The sequence below is a fragment of the Trifolium pratense genome, linkage group LG7 (assembly GCF_020283565.1).
Source record: "Trifolium pratense cultivar HEN17-A07 linkage group LG7, ARS_RC_1.1, whole genome shotgun sequence".
In the NCBI taxonomy this organism is placed as follows: domain Eukaryota; kingdom Viridiplantae; phylum Streptophyta; class Magnoliopsida; order Fabales; family Fabaceae; genus Trifolium; species Trifolium pratense.
The window spans coordinates 39,231,521-39,254,100 of record NC_060065.1 but is presented as its reverse complement, the minus strand read 5'-3'; the positions used below and the strand labels follow the sequence as shown (position 1 = coordinate 39,254,100).

The 22,580-nt window shown below is 32.3% G+C and overlaps 3 protein-coding genes across 3 annotated transcripts; 1 reads left to right on the top strand and 2 right to left on the bottom strand.

Moving 5' to 3' along the window:
• Window positions 1-947: 947 nt before the first annotated feature.
• Window positions 948-4,492, bottom strand: LOC123893933 (transcription termination factor MTEF1, chloroplastic). Its single transcript, XM_045943773.1, has 2 exons — window positions 4,128-4,492; window positions 948-2,005 (listed from the first exon to the last, which is right to left on the bottom strand). The coding sequence occupies exons 1-2, from the start codon at window positions 4,242-4,244 to the stop codon at window positions 1,169-1,171; spliced, it is 954 nt and encodes a 317-aa protein (XP_045799729.1). The 5' UTR covers window positions 4,245-4,492; the 3' UTR covers window positions 948-1,168.
• A 1,462-nt stretch (window positions 4,493-5,954) lies between these two features.
• On the top strand, window positions 5,955-10,023 carry LOC123893932 (style cell-cycle inhibitor 1-A). The gene is made up of 4 exons (XM_045943772.1): window positions 5,955-6,141; window positions 6,349-6,465; window positions 8,795-8,847; window positions 9,475-10,023. Exons 1-4 carry the CDS (start codon window positions 6,084-6,086, stop codon window positions 9,700-9,702), a joined length of 456 nt encoding a protein of 151 aa, XP_045799728.1. The 5' UTR covers window positions 5,955-6,083; the 3' UTR covers window positions 9,703-10,023.
• Window positions 10,024-13,763: 3,740 nt separating this feature from the next.
• LOC123893931 (proteasome subunit alpha type-2-A) lies at window positions 13,764-20,660 on the bottom strand. Its single transcript, XM_045943771.1, has 12 exons — window positions 20,533-20,660; window positions 20,187-20,254; window positions 20,019-20,095; window positions 19,406-19,470; window positions 18,908-18,954; window positions 17,633-17,708; window positions 17,046-17,113; window positions 16,400-16,469; window positions 16,122-16,207; window positions 15,829-15,891; window positions 15,261-15,326; window positions 13,764-14,076 (listed from the first exon to the last, which is right to left on the bottom strand). The coding sequence occupies exons 2-12, from the start codon at window positions 20,225-20,227 to the stop codon at window positions 14,028-14,030; spliced, it is 708 nt and encodes a 235-aa protein (XP_045799727.1). The 5' UTR covers window positions 20,228-20,254; window positions 20,533-20,660; the 3' UTR covers window positions 13,764-14,027.
• Window positions 20,661-22,580: the final 1,920 nt, after the last annotated feature.

Sequence of the window (22,580 nt, the reverse complement as noted above, 5' to 3'; positions counted from 1 at the left end):
TCTTGACATTAATAGCTTATTGTCTGTATTCAGAGATGACGAGACTTTTTGAAGATTTGGTTGATCTTCTTCTAATGTATAAGCTGCATAATCCGGTCCATAATCTTTAACAACGCTTGCTCTTTTACATTTTTGAAGTTGTTTCTCCTTCATATTTGTATATTTGTTATGATGTACCTACAATATTTAAAGTGAATCACTTTTAGCTTGACTGATTTATGTGAACACTTAATTTATTTTTTTAGCTTGACTACAAAATTCACTTTTTTTAAGGTATTAACATTTAATTTGTTGCTTAAGTTAGAAATAATGCACTTATTAACATGACAAAGAGTGAACTGAAGGAAACATGTTATCCATTTAACTTAAACATGCCATCAATAGCATACCCTTTCCCAACAAAAATATCATTTTTAGTAAGATTATACAAACACTGCCTTATTTAGAAGAAACGCAAAAACAAGATTCTTTCTAATCTCAGGAGTGTGCATAACATCCTTCAAAATTAGAGTCTTGACAAAGGTGAACTTCAATTCCACGATTTCGGATGTGATGAATCCGACTAAGCAAAGAAGTGATCAACAGTGTTGGTGATAATTTGGTGATAATTTGACATCACTTTTCAATTATTCACATCTTCCATCCAAGTTCTTAGGTGCTATGTCATGAAAGCTTATTCAAATTTTGCGAGATTAGATTCAGAAGACTAAGTGCCCAGTTGCAATGAACTCATTGGGCAATATTTCATGATATTAAACACAACCCTGATATAAACCAACCATATGCTACATTTTGAGACTTACTATTATATTCAAATTTTGAGACTTGCTTCTATTATAGGTATTTAGAAAAAGATGATATAAGCTTTACGGCCGCAGTTGTGAATTACGATATATCATATCTAAGAATCATTCCTTGATCTGTAATTGCAAGAGTTGAATAGTGAGTTGATAAGAAAATACACTTCAATTACCTTGGAATCCAAGAGCACTTGGTGACTATTCAAAAAGTCACTAAATAATCAGCTCAGTTGGTGAACTAAGAGACACGGAAGGAATTTTAACCAGAAGGTTCGGCATTTAAACCCTAGAAACTAACATAACTACTAATTTTCTACCTACAAAAAAATTCACAAAATTAAGGTGAATATACAATGCAATTGTTTTGTCTATACTTGATCGATATCACGACCAGCACACCACAGAGGAGATGTTTTCAAGGGTGTTGAAGAATTTACAAATGTTTCTAATCTACTCTGAAATGTCACTTCACTAGTCTTTAATAACAAAGGAAGTGGAAAACACACGCCCATTTCTACACACCTTTTATGTCTAGGCTCAATCCTATTCTCTAAACTATATGAGAAATATTGTGGAAATTTTTTCACCTCTTTCAAATCTCTCCCCATCTCCACCACAAAGTAATTGTATTTTGGCTCCAAATTATTCTTAATACTATAACAAAACAGCTGAGGAAATGTTTGAAACATTTGAGTTGCGTCGCGATGAGAGAATCCAATGTTTTCGAAGTATTCGATTCGGGGTATAAAACTTTCTTCGACACAACATGATAGTAAATTGGTGTGTTTGCTTACATCTTTTATGCCGATACTTTGGAGGAAATACATGGTAGGACGAAGTTGGTTATCGACGTTGCAGATAATCAACCGAGGACGACGGTTTATTACATGCTTGATATTTGAGCTACTTACACGAACTTCTTCGTGAAGAAACATGAAGACGGGTATAATGTCTGAGACTTTGGTGGTAAGAATCTCTGGGCACATGCCAACCATACGTCGAAACTCGATCGCGGTGAAATCCATAGCGGTAATGTATTCCACGGTAGATTTTATATCATCTAGTGAGGCAGTGATCAGCGTTGGATGATTTTCAATAAGTGAGAAAGAGTCGATACCAATAGATTCGAGATACAAGGCCTTTTTCTGGAAACTAGTATGGCTGTTGGGAGGTAGAGTTTGATTTGGACATCGCCATTTTACCACCTGTAGTACATCAAAAGCACAGGAAATTTCAAGCTGACGATAATTAATTCATTAATAAGAAATTCAACATGCAATCAAATAGTCAATTCGCTTACTAAAATATGAAATTAATGTGCATATAACATGAGACAAAAAGACCAAAGAAAGTGTTATTGGCACCAACTGTATCATGTATGCTCCGGATTAAAAACAACGTATTAAAGAATAGGATAAAACAATACGCATATCAGAGGTTAAACCAGAGAACAAATCATCACAACGACAATTAGTCACTGCTATTATAGTGTTGTCGTTAAAATTAGTTTTTCTGTCACACCCTTGATGGTTTGTATATATCAATAAGATATTCTATGAATGAAAATTTACAAAACCAATATTCCAATTGAACCATTGATCATTTTTTTACTCCCCTATTGCTTACTGGTTTTATGGCAAGGGAGTTATAAACTTAAAATTGTTTTCGTTTTCTGCTTATAATGCCACCAGCAAGTTCAACTTTCTATGAGTAGAAGACATGTTGAACACACTGAGTGCAGGTAAAAACTCACCCCCTACCCCATTCCAAGACTCATGGCATTGGTATTCGGTACCATCACTACCGTGCATAAAACTAAGGGATTGTTTGCATTAGGTGCTGTTCATTTCCAATGAAAGTTGAACAAAAGGAGGAATAAACTTCTTATGAGCACTATCTAAAAGCACAAAAAATCTAACCTATCATGTATATCTGTTAAAATCTTAACCAAATACACCTTAACATAATTCCAATTAGCAAAAGGCCATGGATGCCGTGTAACTATCCTGAACCCAATGAATCATTATGCATTTAAACATGAAAGGGTATTTCACAACATATGTTTCAGCTTCGAATGTGATATGTCTCCAACCAAGTAATAAAAATCTAACCAATTGCATATAAAATATATGACAGGTGATACTCAAGACATTACTTCGTGAATTTTGAGGTAACATCTTTGTCCAAAATACAACCATGTAACAACAACTAAACATTCCAATTAAAACATAGCTTAATTTTATAAAATAGAAAACTCCTTTTTTAATTTTTTTTTATTGACGCGAAAATAGAAAACTCCATTGTTGAATAACATATTGAACTTCTATGTAATTACTAACAATTTGTACTATGATCGGATTGTACCACTCTCATTTGATCAAACCCCCTCCCCAAAAAAATGGAAAAAACTATCTTCTTTTTTTTAAAACGGCCAAAGTTAGTATTTTCTTCACCTTCACCGGGACTTGAACCCTAGAGCTTTAACCCTTTGCTCAAACCAGTTAAGCTACCCAACCCCTTCCCACCCCTTACGGAACTATCCTTCTTTCTAAATTTGTCGAAAATACAACCATGTAACAACTTGAACTAAATTTTCCAATTAAAATATAGCCAAATTTTATAAAATAAAAAACTCCTTTGCTGAATAACATATTGAACTTCAATGAAATTACCAACAATTTGTGTGATCGGATTGTAGCACTCTCATTAGATCAAACCCCCTCCCCAAAAAATGAAAAACAATATCCTTCTTTCTAGTGGCAAAGAACACATAGAAATAAGCAATAAAGAACAGCATTTAATGCTCAAATAAGCACTACTGAAACACATACACCAGACAAGACAAGACACAACAAGTTGACACCGATAATAATTTGAGAAAATAACATAATTCAATATAATCATAGTGTCAGACATCAACACATGCCTGACACGGGGACACGCTTTGTGCTTCTTAGTTAAGTAGAAACCTAGTAGTAAAAATCTAAACCAGAGCATTATTAAGCAAAGTCCCAGTAACAAAATTTTGTACTTGAAGATGATTAAGCATAGACCCGGTAAGAAAAATCTAAAGTAAAGTATTAAGCATAGACCCAGTAAGCAAAAACAAAACTAGAGCATCATTAAGCAGAAACCCAGTAACAAAATTTGAAACTTTTACATTATTAAACAGAAACACCCAGTAACAAAAATTATAAACTAGAGCATCATTAAGCAGAAACCCAGCAACAAAAGTTGATACTTTAACACTATATTAAGCAAAGACCCAGTAAGAAAAATGAAAACTTGAAGATTATTAAGACATGAAATGAGAGAAAGAAAGCTGACCGTAGCCCTAACAAAAAAGGTAGGTCGAGTAGAATTGAAGGTAAAGGAAGTAGGAACCCTAGAATGAAAGGGTTTGCAGAGGCGAATGAAGGGTGTTGTGGCAGTGGCAGAGCACATTTTATGGTTATTAGAGATTGAAAATGAAGAGGAAAATGGTGTTAATGGTTGTGGAATATTGAAATGAAATTGAAAAATGAATAATGATTGATGATAGTAGTAGAGAATTGAGATGTTGGGAGGGAGTGTGACGAGTGTGTTATGGATTGGAGAAGTGATGGATTAGGAGATAGAGAGAATGCATGCGTGTCACACTTCTTCTGGGTCCACTCTCTTTCTTCTTAGCCTCTAACCAAAACCATACATTTGCATTTTCAAAAATTACTCCTATATTAGTAAAAAAAATCAATTATCTATTATTATATAATATATTAATCGATTACCACTAATTTATCTTTATTACTCGTAATCATTTACAAGTTTTATACCCTTCATTGTAAAAAATTAATTAATTAAATTTTTTTTAAGAAGTTAATTTAATTTATTTTTAAAAAAATAATAATTTTTAAAAAATGACATGGCAGTCAACGTAGGATGTCACATGTCGATGGAATCCAACGTGTCGATGTCACGTGAACTTCTGTTAGTCAACTGTTAGTTGACTTAACATTTGGGACTCAAACCAAAACTGAAAATTAATTAAAGATTAAAAAGAGTGATTTTAGAGTATAGGGATAAAAACCAAAACTCAATATAAAAGTAGGGACTAAAAACATATTTTACCCCTATATTCTATTATTCTTATTCTTACAACAATCGCATAAATTGTTTAGGTAATTTTTTTTTTTAATAATAGAAATTTAGGGTGATGCGATAATAATATCTCAGTTCAAGATAGAAAAGACTTTAGGATTTTTAAAACATTTATATAGGTAATTACGTTTATCTTCTTCCAATAGCACTAGTGGAACTCGAACTCAGGACCTCTCAAATCCAAATCCGTCTTTTTATAATTTGGCGGTGGCACAATAATTATATTTGATAAATAATTAATAAATACAATAAGGTGTAGTTCACAAATATAGGTAAAAATATCAAAATTGTTAGATCAGACATCTTGGTTGGAATTTGAATCTCAATCTCTTTATTTTTTATGTGTGAATTTTCAATAACTTAACCTTTCCTTTCATTTTTCCATTTACAAATGGGAGTAGAGACTTTTCATTGCTCTTGAAAGTATCTCTCTTAATATATAAAGGGAAGCTCACATTTAAAAGAATTTAGGATTTTCTCCTTGGCTAATATTTGTTGCTTTTGTTCAACCAAAAATTAACTTTTGGCAGAGTTTTATGTTATTCTCAAAGGACTTCAATTGGCTTGAGTTTAGGGTACCGTACGATTATCTTGGAATCTGATTCTAAATCAGCTATTGATCTCATCCTTAATGATGACAATAATTTTCACCCTCACACAATTGTTCTAGGTCAGATTCGTATCCTCCGAACTCATAATTGGTCTTTATCGTTCTCTCATACTCTTAGAGAAGGGAATGAATGTGTTGATTGGTTAGCTAAATATGGTGCTCAGTCAGACGTTAATATTAAGTTATGGACTTCTCCGCCTCCGCAAATAACGCACTATTAATTTTGTATTGAGACTCTACAGGCAATCATCATCTTAAAAAGTAAAACAATTAACGAGTATAACTTTGTAAAAATAGGATTAAATAAAGTTGATTTTGGTAATTTTTTCTAAAGCTAAAATTTTTAGTTTACTTTTGCTTATTCAAAATAAAAATGAAAATAGGGATATTTTGGAAATTAAATTTAATTATTTGAAGAGGTGTGTAACTAGAATGTTTGGGCTTCAAAATTTAGTTGAATCTTTTACTTAATCGATTGTGAGCACTTTTTTGCTTTCAAATTATCTGTAGCTGTAGAAAAGCAATAATCAACCGCCATGGGAAACGATCGAAAATCTAAGAGAAAAAATTATTCTTCGCAATCCGAATCCGAAGGTAATTCATTTTTTTCCGTTTCATTCTCTGTGCAGCATCTTTTTCTTTGTAGTGGAAAAAACAAATTAGGGTTGGAAAATAATTGTATCTTTTGCATTAAGTTTTACTAATTAGCTGAAAACTCGATATTATTAGGGATATTATTTTTCTGAGTTCTATTATTGTTATTATTAATTGTTAATGCTAGTGTTAATTGTTAATTGACAGATGAAAAGAAAAGCAAGAGGAAGAGAACGGTAGATGATGAGGAAAGGAAGAACAGGAAGAGGGAAAAGAAAGATAAAAAGAAGGATAAGAAGCATTCCAGAGATAAATCTGACAAGGGTACTTGATTTGTTTATTTATTTATTGATTGATGAAGTTAGGTTTGGTTTAGAGTAGCAAGAACTAGACAGAACAACACAGGACAGAACAAGATAACACAGGACAAAACTGTACCGGAGAGATAAAGTGCGATAATATTTTTATATTCGAAAATAAAATGGGTATTTTCGTATTTTCCTATTTTGATAGGCATGTCATAACTTATAAATTGTTTTTATAAGTTATCCTTAGATTATGGAAATAAGCTTAAATTATAGACATGTCATAAGTTGCTACGTAGTTAATAGTGGAGGGAATGTGGCGGCGCAGTGCCTGCCTGCGATGGCAAGCGGGTTATCGGAGAAAAAAACAATCGCGGACACTCATTGGGATTTTGCGGGTTGCGGTAGCGTCGCGCTCCGGAGTGGTTTTAGGAGCGCTGGTCCTTTTTTAAAGGAAAAAATCGAATTTTGGGGACTAGAGGGAGTATTTTTTAGCATTAAACTTCTTTGTTTTCTATGTAGTAGCTGTGTGTGTGACTAAGAAGTCATTGGTTCATTCTTATTATAGGACTTTAATGCATAGTTAGGTGTTGTGTTGATTGTCTGGTAAGATACTAAGTTTTGAATAACTGAATATGATAAGAATGTCCAGCCTAGACATTCAATGGATCGTAAATTGATAACTTTAAACTTGTGTTTGTTTGTAAGTGAGTTGTTTTCAAGTGGCTTAGGTTGAGGTTGTTTGTAAATCAGAACCAGGTCTCAGCTTAAGTGAACTAACTATTCTAAACATAGGAAAATGGAACCTGAAGGATTTATCTGTAATCAGTTTGACATGGAGGATCGTAAGAGTTAGAACTAGGAATCAATAGGCTATGTAGAGTGTCGACTAACTGCAGAGGTTGTGGTTCTCTGTGAAACCTTCAATGATCTAGTCCATAGACATGCAGATATTTTGTCCGTAACTTTGAATGTAAAATTCAGTTCAGTTTAGGTATCTTCTTTTTTATGCATAGATGTGTGAAAAAGGGGTGTAATCATAATTCTCTATGCAATTGTTCTCCAGTTCTTCAATGTAAAATCTCCAGGCTTGAAATTTAATGAAATCAATTCATTTATGCTTAGTGCTTGGGGCTTTGAGCTTAGAAAAAACATGAAAGGGTGGTTTCTGGTCATGCTAAGCAGTAACAAGTTTATAAAATATATTTCCTAAAGTAATGGGGAAAAGCATATGCATAAGCCACCCTTGTCCTGCACCATTTCATAGTAAATTCAACTTGTTGCATACTCCTTTATTTCCCTTTAGAAATATTGGTGATGTATGTTCCATTGAATGTATTGAGTATCATAGAGTTTGGGTTAGGCTTAATTAACCCCAAAAGCAAGCTCAAGGAGTAATAATTGTCCAACTATTATAAGGACTACTTTGGTCATGGCGGCAGTTGATGTCAAGCCCAACACACCCTTTCAGCCTAGGATAGGACACTTGAAGTGTGAAGTTTGCAAGACTACACACATATAGGTGGCCCAACAAATCTAGGTGTTGATGGTCTCACATTGGATGAGATATGACCAAAAGTGTCTTTATAAGTGGGGAACATCCCTCACTTTACAAGCCGGTTTTGTAGGTTTTGATTTTAGGTGCAACTCAAATTTGAAGATGGTATTACGGTCTATCCAAGATCCGTTGAGATCTCAACAGAGTATTTAGTCATAGACATTAAATTATTTAGGATTATGAAATGACATTTGTATGGGTTAGTGATATATTGTAATTGAGGTCACAATTTCTGATTGGTAGGTTTTCTTCCCAATATTTGAGTTAATAGCATATTTTTAGTAATTAGGACTCTTGGCTATCGATTACGTTCTTTCATTATTGTTCTGTCTTTGATTTAGAGTTGAAGTTTCATTGATTCTCCTTTTTTTCTCCCCTTGTCATCCTTGTCATCCCCCTGTTCTATATTTATTCTTACCTCTAAAATCTCCTCCAAATTTATCTTTTTACATATATGTTTGGTTTCTCCTACATGAATAAAATGTATCTGAACCAAAGTTTTGAAATTCCCTTATTATCGGAAACGCCTTGAATGTTCATCTTTTGAAGGAAATAGTATTTTGGAAAGTTCATTTGCTACTTCTATTGTGTGATAGTCTACTGAATATCCTCTTAAAGATGCTATGCAAGAGACATACAAACTCTCAAAACATATTTTACCTACTACAATCGCTTACGACTGTGGCTAACATTGGCTGTCTAACTTGCACTGAATATTGCTTCTGAAAGATTTTATTTTTAAGTTGTTATAATACTTTATTTTTATACTGACATTCTGTTGTTATTACAGAGAAGTCAAAAGACAAGCACAAAAGTAAACGCAGCAAAGGTGAAGTTAACGTGGTGAGTTCTGTTCCCAATTCTACTAATAAGGCTACAACCAAAAGAATCTTTATCACTTCTTGCTAAATATTTGTATCGAAAGAAAATTATAGATAAATAACACAATTAATTCATGGCCTCATGCTGCAAATGTCTAACAGTTCAAGAGTATTCGTTTCTTGTATTTTGAAGACTTCAAATAGTGGCTACTATAATTCTAAAATTAATTTAAAACTTTTGTGATGGTCCATCCCGCATGTTTATAGCTCTTAAAAACTGAAAATGGTTTATTGTTGAATATGACATGTTTGAATAAACAACTTAATTAAGCACTTACAGCATAAGTGTTTATGTATAAGCTATTTCTATAACACGAGATAAAATAAAGTAAAACTGTTTTCATATTAACCATAAAGTATTTTCATAAGCTATCCTAGAGAGCTTATGAAAACAAGCTGAAAAGAGCTTATGGACATGTCATATGCTGTTTTCGTAATTCTCTCGAACAATCTCACAAGTGCTTGTGTCAAATAGATAAATTCAAATAAGTCAATCTAAACAGGCCTTGAGGAGTCAGAAATTGTGATTGTTGAGGTTATTTATTTAGTCTGTCATTGGTATTTATGGGTTATCTTGTTTCAAATGTAGGACTTTCAAGAATTGTCTGGTGATGATTATTTTGCTAAGAACAATGAGTTTGCTACCTGGCTGAAAGAAGAGAAGAATGTGTTTTTCTCTGATCTGTTATCCGAGTCAGCACGTGAGTTGTTTGCAGAGTTTGTGAAAGCTTGGAATAGAGGAAAGCTTGAATCAATTTACTATGAAGGCATTGCAACTGCGCCTCGCACAGCCCATAACTGGAAAATCAAAAAGTAGATTTGAAGAAAGATGAGTCATTTGGATCCAATCACTATAGACCCTTTGTTTAGATTTCATTTCTAATAGTAACTAACAACTGACTTGAACTCAGTAAGTATAGATGTTTCTTATCTATATAAATCGCATAGTTCACACTTGCATCAATCTTGAGTGTCTGTTGTTCATGGCGGAAAAAAGAAAGTGTAAAGAGCAGAGAACAGATGGAGTTGAAACAAAAGAAAGTATAACAACTGATTCGAGTTATACTTTTGCAGAGTGACGGATAGGCATATCGCTTTCCCTTGTGTTTATGTGAATCAATATGACTGATTTTGTGACAACACCGGTTCTATGCAGTGTATGTTATGATTAAGGGAGCAATTATGTCCTCTAATGCCCTATGTTAATTTAGAAAAATGACTTTATTGGTCTTTCCTTTTAATTTTGGTTCAATTGCACTTTTTGACCCCCTTAATTTTACCCCATTTTTTATTTACCACCCTCATTCATATTTTGACCAAACTTAAGCGACATAGCCTCTGTTTGGTTCTATGTTGAACGGGTCAATCGTGATTTTGTTGGTCAAAATGAGGTTTCTTTTCGAGCCCCTATATCTTCTTGTGCTCGATGCAACATGCTTAAAACACTCCGTTCGCAGTATTTTTTCAAATTTTATGTTTTTACAACGCTCGCTACTTAACCTGCAAGGAGATAAAAATAGAAACAAAGGCAATTTTATTTAGGGAAATGATAACATGTGCACTATATGCACATGTTAAGGAGTAATAAATGATGTGAAAATTAATTTCAGTTAAATAAGAGACATATGTGAGAGAATGTTTTATCTAAGAGATGAGAGGACTGATTTGTAACCGTTAGATTGAAACTTATAAAATTTGTTAAGATTAGCGTGTGCACTCATCTCCCCAGCACATCTTTATCTGTCGCTCTCATCTCTCTCCCCAGCACCTTCACAATTTTGCTTGGGAAAGGTATCATTGGCATCCATGTACCACCCAGATCTTAGTAACAAATTACACTTCTCACATCTTGATGTTTCATCAGCGATGTTTCATACTCACCCAATTCAATTGTACCTCTCGCACACCATTTTTTTCAATCAATTTGGGCAAAAGTTTCATTCCAAATGGGTTTCATTTCTAATGCTCAAGATCGAGCAGTGTATTGATTTAGGAACATGTTTTCAAGAACATGTTTTCAAGAATAGAAAACTTAGATTTTGGGTATTGATTTATGAACTTTCAATTAATTTCCCCAACATAGTTCTTAAATTGAGTTGATGAAACAAAGGGCTTTGAGAGCAGGAATTGGAGAAGCTGTAATGGTGAGAGAGAAACACCCAGATCGAGCAGTGTAGGAACTGAGAAAGAGGAGGAAGAGGGAGGGTTGTATTGCGGAGAAGATGAACAGTGACGAAGGAAGAAGAAACAACGTGTTACAACCATTTTTCATTCTTTGATCTGAGCCATTGGATTCTTTTTTTCCACATGTCAGCCATCTATAAAATAAACTTATCAAAATGGAAGATAACAAAATGGAGGGGATCTAGACTTCACTTTATAATTATGAGACCAACTATCATTTATTACTCTTTAACATGTGCCCTATATGCACATGTTAACAGCACCCTTTTATTTAATGAAGATTGAGCTCTTGAGATAAGAATAAATGGTACCAAAAAAAAAATTAAGGTTGTCAAAAATAAATTTAGTAAAAATTTAAAGTTAAGAATCACACGCAAGTTAAGAATTACTTTATGAAAAAGAAAAGGCTTAAATGCACTTTTGGTTCCCCTATTTTCAAAAAAATGAAGTTTTGGTCCCCTATTTTAAAAATCAGTTTTTTAGTCCCCCTATTTTCATTTTTTTTTTTAGTTTTGATCCCTCATCCCATTTTGGAGTTAATTTTGTTGATGTGGCATTGTAACTAATGATGTGGCAACATTCATGTGGACAAATTTAATATCCATGTCATTATTATATATTTTTAATGGAGGCTATGGATTGTTTGGTGTGATTTTTGATGTTTTTGAATTATTTTTTGATTGATTTCTTTTTAAAAAATACTATAATTTAAATAATTAAAATATTTTATAAAATAAGTTTTATTGAATTAAAAATAAATAATGACATGGATATTAAATTTGTCCATGTGGACGCTGATATGTATTAATGGCAATGCCACATCAACAAAATTAGCCCTAAAATGGGATGGGGGATCAAAACTCAAAAAAAGTTAAAATTGGGGGACTAAAAAGTTGGTTTTTAAAATAGGGGGACCAAAACTTCATTTTTTTGAAAATAGGGGGATTAAAAGTGCATTTAAGCCAAAAGAAAATAAATAGATAACTAAGGATAATGTTAAGGGCCCGTTTGGTGCACAAGATAAGAGACAGGATAGGATAACTGTATCATATCCTGCCGCAATCCAGTGTTTGGTGATACAGAAGGATATGATAAGTTAATCCTGAAGCTTATTCTATCCTGTCTCTCTAGTTATAATTCTTATCCTGAATTTGAGCTGGGTTACCAGCAGGATAGGATAAGAAAAAAAAATATTGATTTATTTTATAAAATATATTTTAAAATACATAAAATAAAATTAATAAAATATAAATAATAAAATAATTGATTTTTAAATATATATGTGATTTTCTCACAGGGGTAATTTTGTAATTTATATATTCTAAAAAAATCAAAATTTTACTAAAATTACAATATTTTAAAGTAAAATGATTATTAAAAAATTGACAAATAGGGATATTAATTTAAATTTTATAAAAAATTAAATATAATTCTTTTGCAAAAGTAGTTTTATTATTTATGTATGAGATATATCATATATTTATTTAGCTTATCTAACATGTATATATTATTGAGTTATTTATTTGATCATGATTCATATAAAAAATTAAACTTGATTATTTTCTCAGGATTTTTATTTGAAATTATATAAAGTTATTTGATTACTTATTTATATTTTTTATTTATAAAATTCAAAGTATTACAAAATAATTTTAAAAAAATAACAATTGTTTTACAAGAGTAATTTTGTCAATTAAATATGTTATATATCTTATCATATTATTATGAGCAAATATGTATTAAAAACAATATATAATAGTTATCATGTTTGTTATCCTGTGTGCACCAAACACAGGATATGATAACTGAATATAACTGTTATCCTGCTGTTATCTTATCCTATCCTTATCCTGTTTTATATCTTATCATGTCACTATGTTATCCTGCGCACCAAACGAGCCCTAAACATTTTAAAGAATTGGAATTGAATGCACAAGTTTTAATATAAAATTGTCTTATTAACATGTTTAACCTGTGACCCGAAACTTTTTTTAGCATTTTTCTTAATACTCAAACCCGGTTTCGTAATTACATCCAAAAGTAATTTTGATATGAACTATCTAAACAATTTAGATTAATAAAAATCACAGGTCAGTTTTTTTCAACTCTTTCGATCAGATCAAAATCAATCGCAGAATCAAACATATACATTAAAAAAAGTGTGCCAATGTCTTCTCCCAGCATATAGAAACATAGGTCACGTATATGTTCATCTTTTCAAATCGTGTCTCTTTATATTGTGCATCCAATGCTCCATTTCTTCTCAAATCTTAATCATTCTTCAGTATTTCATCTTCTTTTTTAATTCTTCATGTTTATTTAATATTCTTGCCTAAACTTGGTTAGGAATTCATTCATACATTTTGTCTGTCTTGGTAGTGGAGAAAACTTCGTGAAAGATAATAAAAAAAATACTTATCAATCCAATTTATTAAAAATTTGTTAACATCACTTTTCGCATTTTGTTTGTGGATCTACTAAGTGTACTTTTCAAACTAGACAAAATTAGTACTTTTTTCCAAAGTGTGTGTATTCAAAATTATGTTGGAGTGAGAAATAGAAAACCAAGATCAGTACTTTGTTTCCTAATTAGTACTTGGTTTCCTATTTAGTACTTTGATCACACAACAAAATGCTGAGAAAAAAAACCATATTTGCATAATTGAATATGCTCGTCGATAAGGTGCAATCAGATAATAAAAGGAAAATAATAAATTAGAATGTTTTCACTAAAAAGCCGTTGTCGTATCATATATTCAAACAAGCTAAGTTTGTATGGTGATTCTGATGGCTTAGCGGAAAAGTTTTTCAGAAGACTTGCTGGCCACAAGAGTAGCTCACAAGTTTGGACAGTGCCATCACAAGTCTTCATTTATCAACCCATCTTGAAATTCAGTTAAACTCAACCATTAAACAAACATTAATTTCGGGAACATAATGATGATGGTTCATTGCAGTTTATTCTACTTCACCCAAATAATCATCGATTTCAGCTGGTGTCAATACCCTGCAATATATAATTAATTAACAAACTATCAAGTCCCCAGATTAGGCATGTGAAGCAAATAACTTGAGATTGTCATTTTTAATAACAATGTCCCCACCAGCAAAAGTAAAGAAAAGAAACTAGCTACTTATGAAATGTATTGGGAAGTTTTCCATTTGTGTTAGTAAAAGATGAAAATAAGTTACGGTTCTTTATATAAAAAAGTTCTTTATATGGTTAAAGTTTTTCGTGTAAAAGAGCCTCTCCATTAAAATGTATGTGGCAGAATTTGAAGAAAAAGGGAATACACATGTAATTGATTTCAAAACTTGGTGACAAGAAACATGACTTGTTGCATTGGATGCAAGTTTTCAGTATAATGATTTACAGAGTATAAATTTTAAAACAAAGGGGTATTTCCTAAAATGGACATAAATTAGTTAGCTCAAGAGCTTGGTTGACAAGAAACAAGAACATCTTGACTCATTTGTTTGGATGCGAGCTTTCAGTATTTTGATTTTCAAGTATAAATTTTAAAACAAAACGGCTTTTTCCTAATTCCCACTTCCCTAATTGTGGTTGTGCAATGGCAATGGCAATGGCAATGGCAATGGCAATGGCAATGGCAAGGAGAGTCATGAGTGGCAAGTGGAGACAATGGCAGGTGGTTGGGTGGCAGATCGTATCTGATGAATGTAGAGAGGTGTTTGGTGGCGATGGCAACAGTGGTGGTGGTGGAAAGTAACTAGTCGAGCAGTTGGCGAGAATGATGGGCAAAAATGGAGGATGTTTAGTGGCAACCATGGTAGAGACATTCAGGCAACAGTGCCCAAGAATTTAATCACTTCACGACAATTTTTGAAAGTGAAAAACCCAAAATTAAATACGGTTTTGGTTATTAAAACTACAAAACTATAAACAAGTAACCAAACTGAGAAAGACCCATCGGACATTATTAAGTTTAGACCTTGGTGCAAATGTAAAACAAGCACACCATAGTCTTCACTGAAGTTGCATATTTCATTTCCCAGTCCCAACCTATCTGACTCTAGCCTACACATTTTATTAGTTCACATTGGAAACCCAAAATGTAGCTCAATTTAATTCATGACGGAAAACAGATGATATCAAGTAAATAACTACTGAAAAGGGAAAAAAAACAGAAAAGTAGGCCAAAGTATATTTTAGTGAACAAAGATACCCACCTGAACTTCTTGTCTTCACCAATTATGCCAATTTCGATGTTCTTTGCTGAGATCTGTCCCTCGAACCTGGATAACGCCCACAAAAGAAAACAAAAAGGAGTTGTTTCAAAAATAAAAACAAAAAATGATTGTATAGGTAACAAAGTACAGTAAGGACAAGGAAAAGATAAGAAACAGATAACATCAAAATTGTCAGTAAAGGGAATTATGAACAGTTATCACACCCTGTGATTTTAAATTTTATAATAAAAGCCTGCTCATGATGATTTTAGAGGGATGAGTCTCTGGTGATTTGATCACTATTCACTAATACAAAATTTGCTTTAATACCCTAGTCCCTAGATAATATTAAGGTCAATATTTTTCATTTGAGCCCAATAAGTCATGCAATTTTCCTTCAACAATTTATAATTCTTAAACACAGAAGCAATCATGCACTATTTATGACAGGAAGAAGAAACATTTTGCTTAAATGGAAAAGGAAACAAAAAAATAATATCAAATTGTTTTTTGCCTCCTAATCAGTAATAATTAAATATGATATTTTCATTAAATGGCATTCGCATACCCTTCCTTCAGTGTCAAAATTGCTGTGTGGACTGCATCATCAAGCTCCATATCATCTGTGTACCTACAATTGGACAATCAAGAAAAGAATTGAATTGATACCGACAGGTATAACTGTAATGAAAGATACTACATCAAACAGAAACATAATTATAATAATCTCTAGAATATAGTTCCAAACCACATGATGGTCACAACAAACATAGACAGCATACATCGATACATCGATCCATAGACAGCATACATCGAAACATTGACTACAATATTGTCATCATTAATGTTAAAGCATATTACCTCTTCTCAAGAAATGTCTTGGCATTGGAAACATTTTTCCCCATAGCAGAAGCTTTCCAAGAAAAGTATGAACCAGATGGATCAACCTACAGCAAAAACAATTTGGACAAAAAAGCAACCCTCAATTTCCCCTCTTTCTCTAAGAATGCAGTAACTTTAAACAATTCTAAGTGCAAGGAAAAAAAAATCCGGTAAAAACCTATCAAACGCAATATGAACACAGTTCGTTACACCAATGAGTGAATACTGTTTAGACTTTTTAGATGTACAACACATACCTGATATAATTGTGGTCCATTATCATCAAACCCAGCAACAAGCAGGGACACTCCAAAAGGCCTAACACCACTATCAGGTCAAAGAAAAAAGGAACATTAATATTCAAAACATAATAAAGGGGGAATGGAAAGAAAAATGAGTACTTGTGTGTATAAAAAAAGTCTCAGTATCCAACTAAGTTCACTGCATTTTAGATTTAGGGGTTCCTTATGGAATTCCAATAGGAACCAAAATGTTTATCTATAAGTTAAAAGTCCCCAAAAGTTGCAACAAAATTAACCCATGCTGACATTGGATCTGCAAATACTGGTTCTTTCAAAAAGGAAAATGTCCCAAGTTTTAGACACCTTGTTTTAGACTCGTTCCAAACTTCCCTCGACATTTAACGATAATCAAGGTTTTTGTTAGATGATCCCTGAACATTATATGCAAATGCAATGAGTGGACAAGGTAAAGTTGATGAGGATACACTAACTATGTGGATTACCGAGTACTTTTCTCTCTATCTTCGTTTTTTTTAGTGTGATTGATGACATACATACATACATACATAACATAAACTTATATACAATGAGTATATAAGGTAAAGTTCAGCTGTGAAAATGTTTCTGAAAGTGCAGACACAACATAGAAATTAATAATTACCCAGACTGAGTAAATTCCTGCATGACGGCGGCAACTTCCCTTACAAGTTGAGTGACAGGGATTGGTTCCTGCAAATTTCACTTACACTATCAGATGGCCTATTTTTAGCAAATAATCAATAATAGAATAGCAAAAGATAAAAGGAAACACAACTGGACCAGAAAATGTATATTCATAAAGATAAAGTTGGTATTTTTTAACAAACAATTAAAAAGTACTCATTACTATCCAGAAAAATTAAAGAAATGCCCCGTGGACTGTCCAGAAAAATAAAAGAAATGCACCAAGAAACATGCAATCAATGTATGACAACCAACACAAAAAATGCATCCTACAAGGCAGCAACAAGAATAACTAAAATCACATGGTTGAAAAGCAAATGAGTCCTAACTCATTCCAAACAATAGGAAATAAAGATATAGGTAGACTACATATGGACATGTAAGTAACATTTAAACAATAAAATTCATTTAAAAATCAAAATCCCAAAGTGAAGGTGATCAGGTAACATTATAACTGAATCCTATTGACCAAATATCGGCAGAAGAGGAAGAAAGAATGTTGCAATATAAAATTTTATACTGTACTTTATATAATCGGTGATACTGCTCAGCCTGTTTCCTGCTTTTTCGTACCAAAACTCTGAAATCAGGTCCCATTCCACTGAACAAAAAAGACAAAATTGAAGCCAATTAAATACAATGTCTGAAAACAATTTAAGGAAAAATAACCAGTCATATACCAAAAGCTCAACAGCAATGGAAAATATAGACTAATAGACTATATATAAAGTTTCAAATACGAAGTAGACATCAGATTTATCTCTTACAAAGTCTAAAAAGAAAACAGAAAAACATTTAATATAGCTTTCAATCTGCTATTTATTTATTTGAGAAATTGTTTGAAGGGGTTATTAAGAGATACCGCACTCCAAAAAAAAATGTCAATAGTCAAGCCAGTGGATCATTTTTAATCAGATTATCCATTGAAATACTAAAAGGGACAGCAATGATCTATCATTAATATTTCAAAGGAGAAAACTTAGGTCAAGTACCATACATCCTTTTGGTCCTGTTCACCACTTAAAATTTGACACATCAACATCTTATTTAAGTGGAGAACAGGACCAAAAGGATGTATGGAACTTGACCTAAGTTTTCTCCTATTTCAAAATGCTAAATACTATAAGTATGCCGCATGCCCACGTGCATATATGATCCGAGTACCTCTACAAATTACATCAGTATAAAAAACTGCATTTTATACATTGCCAATGACAACACTTGTTAAAGTTTTTGAAATATCTATTTTCTTTCTATTATTTCTTTAAGCAGCTTTAAGCATGGCATGGCACATCGATTTCCACTCTATACATAATAATAAATGTTTAACAAGATTTTTCACAAAAAAGTTGAGTCACTTCCCTTGGAATGCCTTTCCACCCACCTCAATTGATACTGTATCTAGAAAACTGATACGATGTATCATTGAGTAGAATACGGACAACTTCGCTGCTCGGGTTAAGTCCATTGGTAAGATTAGCTATCTAGTTGGAAGGGATTAGAAGAGGGTTGGTTAGATAAATAGTGGAAAATCAGTTTTGGAGGATTCACCGAGTACTTCTGATGGATCTTTTGGTTATATACACACAAACACTTCTACTTCTATTCTATCATTCTTTCATTTCAATTTCTATGGGTTCCTAATAGAAACATCAATGGCATCTTGTGCTTTAAGAACAGATTCAAAACTTAACCATCAACTGGCATAATGTGAAGCAGCTACTATTGTACAACAAAATAAAAATGCCATAGAAATATGTTTTAACTACGAATGATTTAAGCATGTATAAAGAAACCAACCTGTATACAACACCAATATTTGGTGTTAATAACTGGATTTTCTGGACCTGCAATCATATCACATAAAGAGTAAGACCCAGGATGTGTCAAATCTCAAACTAATGAAGTGAAAAACCAAATATCTTCAAATTTGTTTAAAATATTAAATACAGAAACAGCTTGCAGAAACTAGGAAAAAAAATTTGTTTTATAGAAGGCCGTACATGCAAATATCCTTAATTATCAAGATATAATAAAACTTTTTCCATTTAGCAAATACTTTTCAATGAAAAATAAAACAAAAACAATGTGACATACTATATTTTTGAGTAATAGAGAAACTCAGAAACCAACAATAACACACTAGAAAAGGATGTCGAATAATGTATTCGGGATGCAGAAAAACCATAAGGAAAAAAATAAGCACAACCAAATTAAATACAACCTTGAAGAGAACAATTATAAAAATTGGTCACATTCATAATTTACAGAAATAGGTCCAGAGAAAGAGCAACTTACTGATGCTTCATCGACCAATATCGATGGCAGTTTCTTCTCTGTTGCAATGACAACTCCGTTTGCAGCTGCAAGAACCAAATATATAGTTAAAAACAACAATAGTTGCAGCCAATATTACAAGTAAATCATCCGCACAAACCATTAAGTTAGGAAATAACTGTATCAAGGGCAAAACTCATACAACCCCCACAAATTTCTTCAGTAATTCCTTACACAGTCTACCGCCTTAGAACAAACAATGGGTAAAACTCCATATGTCATATATGCACATACAACCAATCAAAGTCACAAATTCTATCCACTTACCAATATTAGCACCCCCAAAAAATCTCACTCCAGCTAAACTCACTCACAAATCCATAACACTTCAGAAACTAGGGCATGAAATCAAAAACCCAGGTTTACTTTTGACATCCTAACATAGATACCATACAAAACAAATCTAATATTCAATCCCCCCCCCCCCCCCCCCCCCAGTTCCACATTCTTAACAGCTATCACCCACCCCGTTAGCCGATCGGTCCACATCACACAGCCAATCAACATTCAAATAAAAAAGACCGGAAGCAACATGAACAATGAAGAATAAAGGGTCATAAGCAGATCCAATTACCTTTAATTCCAAGCGAAGTTTGTCCTGAACCAACAGCAGTCAAAGCATGCTCAATCTGAACAAGCTTTCCAGAAGGACTGTTCCACAACAGAAGAATCAGTTCAAACATTCACAACAAAATCAGTTTAAACATTCAGTAAAGAGATTAATTAAGAGTAATAAGCATACCTAAACGTTGTAAGAGAGAAAGAATACTGCGAGTCACCCATGATATATCACTCACAAATAACAACAACCTGTAAAAACAAAACAACCTTAAAATCACAATGAACAATGGAAAAAAAAATAATCTTATTTTACAAAAATAATAACAAAAAACAATTCAATTTGAAAAACACTAAAAAAATATCGATTTTCATACCCACCAGCCCTAGTAAAAAAAAAAATTGATTTTTTTAAAGAAAATTTGAATTAAGCAAGTTGAAAAGTAAAGATAATGGAGATCGATTGATTCGATCAATTTGAAAGATGAGAAAGGAATGGAAAATAGTGAGAAAACGAAGGAAAATTTAACCTGAGAAGGAACGAAGTAGAAAGAGAGAGCGAGTAAGAAAGAGAAAGTGTTATAATTTTGGTTCTGTGAAGTTTGAGGGTACATATGAGAGAGAAGAAGAGTAGGGAATAAGTTAAAACATGGGCTTCAGATTTGGGCTTTGTGGCAAAAAAAAATCCCTAAATTACCCCTAAATTACTTTTTATCCCCAAAACATTTTTTTTTCTACCCCAACAATTATACCTCTACCCCAACACATCAGTTTATTTTCCAATTTTACCCTTAGAATAATTTTATCCTTTATCATTTGAGTTTACAAGAAATTTGACTTATAGTGACAGAAAAACTGTCACTAAAAGTAAACAATCTGTATATAGATCTCATTTTCATCTATATTATCGGAACTCTTTTTCAAAGTAATCCGGTTCGTTATTTCTTACCGGATCTCCTTCTTTTTCAAAGTAATTCGGTTCATATTTCAAAATAAATTTAACTTTTAGTGACAGTTTTGTCTGTCACTATAAGTCAAAAAAAAGTACCGGAACTGTTTATTCAAAGTACTTCGGTTTGTTATTTCTCGGTGGAGTTTTTCACTAAAGGTTTTAGTGACAGACAAACTGTCACTAAAGCTGAAAATTTTCGTAAGACCAATTTTCTTAAGCTGAAAAACTCTCAATTTCATCAACTTATTCCAAACCAAAAGTTGAAAAGAAGTGAATTTAAAAATAAAATAGCAACACAAAAAAATGATAAATTTTAGATTTTTATCATTGAGCAAAGTTAGGGTTCCAAAATAGAAATTGGGATTTTCACTATTTTAACCACAAGTAAAGGATTTAATGAAGAAACAAACTCACCCTTGAGGAAGGAGAAAGAGATGAGAGGATTGAAATCTGATTATCTGATAACCAGAGTTCTTACAATGAGGATACATTTCCAATGCAGTGGGAATTGTTACTATGGCTGATAAAATCTGAAATCTCTCCACTCAACTGGTTCTCATCAGCATAAACTGACTCCAAGGTGCATATATTCCCAATTGATTTTGGGATCTTGCCTTCTAGTCTATTGTTGGAGAGACCAAGATACACAGGTGAATGCATGTTGCCAAAATCATCGGGAATGGTGCCACTTAACAAGTTATAAGAAAAGGGCGAGGGTGGCGGTGATGATCTTGGGAGAGATGATGGGGTGAGACAAAAAAAGAGTAAACTTATTTTACCAAAAAAAAATAAAGGGTAAAATTGGAAAATAAATTGATGTGTTGGGGTAGAGGTATAATTGTAGGGGTAAAAAAAAAATCCCTTTATCCCCAAAATCATTTTAAACATTTTTTATTATACTTGATCCGACAATAATTAACGTACTCCTCCAAGTCAATTATTGAATTTGGATCCAATGGTGTTATGTGTTTGATTACAACAACAAAAAAAGCATCAATAAATATAAAATAGGGCGAGAATGATTATTTAGAACATATAAAAGAGAGATGATAGCAATGAAAACATTTTGGCAATTGATATGTAGTAATAAAATTGTTTATCACTGAATTTAAGAAATAAAACAACAAAATAAATTATAGATATGTTTAAAAAAAACAGATTATAGATATGTTAAAAAAAACATATTACAAGAAGAAGAAAAAACAAATTTTTTTTTACTGACTGTTAGACTACTGACTATCCGAAAAAATTTACGTAGGACCTAAACGTCTTATCAAATGCCAAATTTATTTAGAGGATTGTATTGAATTGAAATTTTAAAAGATTTTTTTTATTATAATAAAATCTTGTTGCATTAAAATAAGTAATATTTTTACTTTTGACAAACTAAGAGGGTGTATTCAATTGCAATTTCAATAGATTTTAAAAGACTTTTTAAGAATAAAAAAGTCATATGGTATTCAATTAAGACTTTTATAAAATATAAATAAGTCTTATGAAATTCAATTAAGACAATTTTTAAGGGAGCGAAATCTGTTGGTATTTAATTGAGATTTCTTAAGACTTATAAAATGTTTGTCGGTATTCAAAATTATATAAATTTTGAAGGATTCTTTTGTGAGTGAA